The sequence below is a fragment of the Pristiophorus japonicus genome, chromosome 5 (assembly GCF_044704955.1).
Source record: "Pristiophorus japonicus isolate sPriJap1 chromosome 5, sPriJap1.hap1, whole genome shotgun sequence".
Classification (NCBI taxonomy): Eukaryota; Metazoa; Chordata; class Chondrichthyes; family Pristiophoridae; genus Pristiophorus; species Pristiophorus japonicus.
In genome coordinates, this window is record NC_091981.1 from 23,565,081 (window position 1) to 23,571,532 (window position 6,452).

Below are 6,452 nucleotides of genomic sequence, written 5' to 3' on the forward strand. Positions count from 1 at the left end.
ACCTGGGAGTCCCTGGTCAAAGACCGCCCTAAGTGGAGGAAGTGCATCCGGGAGGGCGCTGACCACCTTGAGTCTCGTCGCCGAGAGCATGCAGAAACCAAGCGCAGGCAGCGGAAGGAGCGTGCGGCAAACCAGTCCCACCCACCCCTTCCCTCAACGACTGTCTGGCCCACCTGTTACAGAGACTGTAATTCCCGTATTGGACTGTTCAGTTATCTAAGAACTAATTTTTAGAGTGGATGCAAGTCTTCCTCGATTTCAAGGGACTGCCTATGATGATGATAAAGAATGGAACCAGGTGAGTGCAGTCCCACCCAGCTGGACGACGGTGGAGAGGCGTTGGTGGAGGATGGAGTGGTCAACCATGTCAAAGACTGCAGACAGGTGGAGAAGGACGAGGAGAGATAGTTTATCTTTGTTGCAGTCACACCTAGGACTGAACTGCCTTGAAACAATGGTGGGACTATAGACTGGCATCAGAATAATGCATAGCGGCAGCTGCCGCGGTTACTGGCATCCACCTGCATGATGCACTTATGATGATTATATACAACCTGCATGCTGATCTTTTCCTGTTCAAATATGCCATTGCTTTGGCGCAAGGGGTCTTCATAGCGCTATAAGTGAAATCCTCTAGTGTGTAGGAATCAAGGCAGGAGGTGACCAATCCTGTGAATTCTATCTGCTCAGTGCCTCACCCATGGAAGCAAATGAGAAAGAAGCTCACAAGGCTGAGGAAGAGTGCCAAGGCAGCAACCAATCAAAGCAAAGGGATGTCTGTAGCATTCATGCGGCCAACATAAGAACATAAGAAATAGGAGCAGGAGTAGGCCATTCGGCCCCTCGAGCTTGCTCCGCCATTTAATAAGATCATGGTTCATCTGATCTTGGGCTCAGCTCCACTTCCCTGCCAGCTCCCCATAACCCTTGATTCCCTTATCATTCAAAAATCTGTCTATCTCCACCTTAACTTTATTCAATGACCCAGCCTCCACAGCTCTCTGGGGCAGAGAATTCCACAGATTTACAACCCTCTGAGAGAAGGAATTCTTCCTCATCTCAGTTCTAAATGGGCGGCCCCTTATTCTTAATCCATGCCCCCTAGTTCTAGATTCCCCCACAAGTGGAAACATCCTCTCTGCATCTATCTTGTCTTGCCCCCTCAGTATCTTATATGTTTCAATAAGATCACCTCTCATTGTTCTAAACTCCAAGCACTCAGCCCACAGTAAGCTGCCACATCTACAATGCTGCCTGCAGACCACTGGCCCCACCTCTAATGGCTTAAATGTCCCAAGTAATGTCTCTGAAGCTTCACCTCCAACTTGGTGGCTTCCTTTCACTCACGTAACTCTCGTGCATTTTGATAAGAACTAACTGTGCTCCTATGATTCCTTGCACACTCCTTTCATAACAGGTGCAATGCTGGCTGCTCTTTAGGCTACCTCACCTCTTACCCAAAGGGTGGCTTTCTTCTCTTTGCAAAGGAGAAGGCTGCACATAACCATCAGCAGAGAACCTGCAGTCAACCTGTAAGCCTCGCCTGCTCTAAGCAGCTGGCCCTCCAGATATTTGAGGCGGAGGCAATTGAGGAGTTCAGCGAGGGAAAGTTTGAAGACTTCATGCTAGCCCAATAAGGTAGAAGTTCACTTCCACTTTTTCTTCTTGCTATCACTTAAGACTCAATCAGGGACTAACAGACAGCCACTGCAAGGTCTGCCAGTTGAGGTTGCTTAAAAGCAAGCTGTGTTTGACAACATTTAATAGCATTTTTTGGAAGAAGTAATCACTTGAATAGATAATGGTAATGCATTAGATGTACCCTATATGGACTTCAAGAAAGTGTTCACTGAGGTAACTTGCAAAATGCTTGTTATAAGAGGAAATATAGCAGTATGAATGGAAAGTTGGTTGGCAGACAGGAAAAGCCTCAGGGTTGAAGGATGTTGCTCAAGTTGGAGAAGAGGTGAACATGATGTATCCCAGAGGTGAGTGCAGGTTCCACAGCTCACAGCGTCTCTTTTCCTTGGAAATTTCGTTGGGGATATTTCCTGATCGACAGCAACCGGCGGCAACGAAACAGGGTTTCTGCTTACCAAAATGTACTACCTCGCACTTATCTATATTGCAAACAGGTTTTTATGGTTATTGTATTAAGTTATCAGTAAAATAAGGTTGCTCTTCAAACAAATCGTAGTAAAAACAAAAACACCAACTCCAGTGTTCGGTTTGCAGATGGTTTTATTTTCAGACACAGCTTACAAGGGTTACATTTTGATCAAATGTGAGAACAGCGTATATATACATATTTACAGGCACTTTCAAATTGTATAAAAACATTCTGAACTATAGAACTGTGGACGAGTCCTGGCCACTACTGGACTGTGAATGAACAGAGGTAGTAAGCTCACGAGAAGCAAAATGAACTTTGTTGCGTGCTTTACATCTAAGTACTGGAGGAAAACAGCTGTGAAAAAGTCTGCAGGGTACTGAGGTGAAAGATCAGCCATGATCTTACTGAATGGTGGTGCAGGCTCGAAGGACCGAATGGCCTACTCCTGCACCTATTTTCTATGTTTCCATGTTTCTGAGTTCCTCTGCTGATGTTACATGGTCGACAGCGAGAATCTCCGAGGAAATTCCAGCCATTCAATCAGAAGAACTGAACCATGGTGCCTGATGAGCCAGTTTGGGCAACGGTGCTCATTTTTATCCACAATCACACGGAAGCTGACACTGGCATCTGGATTGTTGCTGCGTATGTAAATTTGTAGCTTGACCTCACCTTGGCCTGGACCAATGATTCGGTAGTCCTGAGTTCAAATCCCACCACGGCAGAAACATAGAAACATAGAAAATAGGTGCAGGAGTAGGCCATTCAGCCCTTCTAGCCTGCACCGCCATTCAATGAGTTCATGGCTGAACATGAAACTTCAGTACCCACTTCCTGCTTTCACGCCATACCCCTTGATCCCCCGAGTAGTAAGGACTTCATCTAACTCCCTTTTGAATATATTTAGTGAATTGGCCTCAACTACTTCCTGTGGTAGAGAATTCCACAGGTTCACCACTCTCTGGGTGAAGAAGTTTCTCCTTATCTCGGTCCTAAATGGCTTACCCCTTATCCTTAGACTGTGACCCCTGGTTCTGGACTTCCCCAACATTGGGAACATTCTTCCTGCATCGAACCTGTCCAAACCCGTCAGAATTTTAAACGTTTCTATGAGGTCCCCTCTCACTCTTCTGAACTCCAGTGAATACAAGCCCAGTTGATCCAGTCTTTCTTGATAGGTCAGTCCCACCATCCCGGGAATCAGTCTGGTGAATCTTCGCTGCACTCCCTCAATAGCAAGAATGTCCTTCCTCAAGTTAGGAGACCAAAACTGTACACAATACTCCAGGTGTGGCCTCACCAAGGCCCTGTACAACTGTAGCAACACCTCCCTGCCCCTGTACTCAAATCCCCTCGCTATGAAGGCCAACATGCCATTTGCTTTCTTAACCGCCTGTTGTACCTGCATGCCAACCTTCAATGACTGATGTACCGTGACACCCAGGTCTCGTTGCACCTTCCCTTTTCCTAATCTGTCACCATTCAGATAATAGTCTGTCTCTCTGTTTTTACCACCAAAGTGGATAACCTCACATTTATCCACATTATACTTCATCTGCCACGCATTTGCCCACTCACCTAACCTATCCAAGTCACTCTGCAGCCTCATAGCATCCTCCTCGCAGCTCACACTGCCACCCAACTTAGTGTCATCCGCAAATTTGGAGATACTACATTTAATCCCCTCGTCTAAATCATTAATGTACAATTAAAAAGCTAGCATCAGTAATGGTGACCATGAGACAATCGGATTGTCGTAAAACCTCATCTGTTTCACGAATGTCCCTTAGGGAAGGAAATCTGCCACCCTTACCCGATCTGGCCTGTATATGACTCCAGACCCGCAATGTGGTTGACTCTTAACTGCCTTCTGAAATGGCCTAACAAGTTATACCAAACCGCTACATCAGGGGTTCAAGAAGGTGGCTCATCACCATCTTCTCAAGGGCAATTAGAGATGGGCAATAAATGCTGGCCTCGCCAATGATGCCCAAATATCGTGAACAAATAAAATAAAAAAGATTGAGGCAAGACAAAGGTCCAAACTGGGAATGTCAGATTAGATCAGACATGTGTGAGGGGCTTTTGATGCGGAGAATGATCAACTTTTGGAATGGTTCCCCAGCTAGGGCAGGTAACAGCCTTAGATTCAAGCTGTGGTTGGTAGGTTTATGTTATAGGGCTATCAGTTTTCACTCTGGGCAGATGGGTAAAGTAGCTTTGCTCACCTGTGTCAAACTCGTAATCTCATTTGTTAGTTAAAGATTGATTAAAATCAGAGCCCTGATTCGCAGCCAACAGACAGGAAATGCTGCATTTCCTCATTCATACTTGAAAGCAGAATCATCCTTCTAAAGATCATCTGCAATACTTGATTCTCAGGCAATAATTTGTCTGAAAACTGAGAGAACTGCAAATCATCTGTCTGTGTGAAAAGTAAGTGTTATTTGCAAGTAGTTTTTATTTTAATTTGTATTTTTTTTAAACTTTTAAATAAATGATTAATTAATGTACATTATTAATGTAATGAATCTGGAGAAATCATTCTCCCACTTCTGTGCATAGGTCTTTATGACTAGAATGTGCGGAATGCATCCCTTACCTTATTGTTCCTACATTACAACAGTGACTACACTCCAAAAGTACTTCATTGTCTGTAAACCGCTTTGAGACATCTGGTGGTCGTGAAAGGCGCTATATAAATGTAAGTCTTTCTTTCTTTAACACTGTTTATGGCTGGACTAGCTGAAGTTTGAAGCTAATGGCAACGTAGCACTGTGATCCAACTGTGAGCTGATTCAGTGACAACCATCACCACCATCTGATTGTTTGTCTCTAGATTACTGAAAGATGAATACGACTGAAGTACCAGACTACGACTACGGTGACTATTCTCCGTGTAACGTAGAACCTGCAAATGATTTTGGTGGAAGTTTCCTGCCAGTCCTTTACTCACTTGTGTTTGTGTTTGGCCTCCCAGGGAATGCCCTTGTACTATGGGTGCTCCTAAAATACGTACGGCTGAAGGGCATGACAGACATTTATCTTCTCAATTTAGCAATATCTGATTTGCTTTTTGTAATGTCACTTCCTTTCTGGGCATATTCTGTTGCAAATGAGTGGATTTGGGGAAATGCCATGTGTAAAATCATTAATGCTGCTTACGTGCTTGGCTACTATGGTGGCACAATGTTCATAATCCTTATAAGTATAGACCGCTACCTTGCGATTGTTTATGCTGTGCAGTCTGGCAGAGCAAGGACTGTTCGACATGGAATTATTTCAAGCGTGGTCATGTGGTTTGTAGCCATTTTAACCTCACTTCCCACACTGATATATAACAATATTTACATTGTTAAAGGAAGAATTATTTGTAATACCTTCTTTCCACCTGAAAGCACTTTCACTTGGAAACTCGTTACCCTTTTCAAGGCCTGTGTGTTGGGTTTCTTTATTCCTTTGACTATAATGGTTTTCTGTTATACAAGTATCATTCTAACCCTGCTTAAAAACAAAGGTTTTAAGAAACATAGGGCGATAAAAGTTATATTCACGGTAGTGATTGTGTTTTTTGTATTTTGGTCACCGCTTAATATAGTGTTGTTCCTGCATTCCTTGAGGGAACTGGGTCATTTCAGTGGTTGTGAAATTAACTCCAGGATGACTGTTGCCCTGCAAGTAACCGAATCTATCGCATTTGTACATTGCTGTTTGAACCCAGTCATTTACGCATTTTTGGGTGAAAAGTTTCAATCGTATCTCCGCAGACTTTTTCACAGCTGTTTGCCTCCAACACTTAGATGTAAAGCACGCAACAAAGTTCACTTTGCTTCTCGTGAGCTTACTACCTCTGTTCGTTCACAGTCCAGTGGTGACCATGATTCGTCCACAGTTCTATAGTTCAGCATTCAGAATGTTTTTATACAATTTGAAAGTGCCTGTAAATATGTATATATTCGCTGTTCTCACATTTGATCAAAATGTACATACTTGTAAGCTGTGTCTGAAAATAAAACCATCTGCAAACCAAACACTGGAGTTGGTGCTTTTTTTTTTAAAACTACGATTTGTTTGAAGAGCAACCTTATTTTACTGATGGCTTAATACAATAACCATAAAAAACCAATATAGATAAGTGCAAAGGAGCACATTTTGGTAAGAAGATTAAGGAAGCCACACACTCCTCGGAAAACAAGTGTCTAAATGGCATAGAGGAACAGAGGGATCGCTGAGTACAGTTACACAGATCACTAAAAGTAGCAACGTAAGTTAACAAGACCATAAAACAGCAAACAAAGCACAGGGTCATTTTCAGAGGGATAGAATTGACAAGCAGAGA

The 6,452-nt window shown here is 43.4% G+C and overlaps 1 protein-coding gene across 1 annotated transcript; it reads left to right on the top strand.

Annotated features, from left to right (window-relative positions):
* The first annotated feature begins 4,457 nt into the window (after positions 1-4,457).
* On the top strand, positions 4,458-6,102 carry LOC139263764 (C-C chemokine receptor type 4-like). Its single transcript, XM_070879811.1, has 3 exons — positions 4,458-4,549; positions 4,740-4,817; positions 4,953-6,102. Exon 3 carries the CDS (start codon positions 4,964-4,966, stop codon positions 6,011-6,013), a length of 1,050 nt encoding a protein of 349 aa, XP_070735912.1. The 5' UTR covers positions 4,458-4,549; positions 4,740-4,817; positions 4,953-4,963; the 3' UTR covers positions 6,014-6,102.
* The last annotated feature ends 350 nt before the right edge of the window (positions 6,103-6,452 follow it).

Excerpts from the sequence above, each read along its gene's own strand:
- LOC139263764 (XM_070879811.1), top strand. The coding sequence starts at position 4,964 with ATGAATACGACTGAAGTACCAGACTACGACTACGGTGACTATTCTCCG.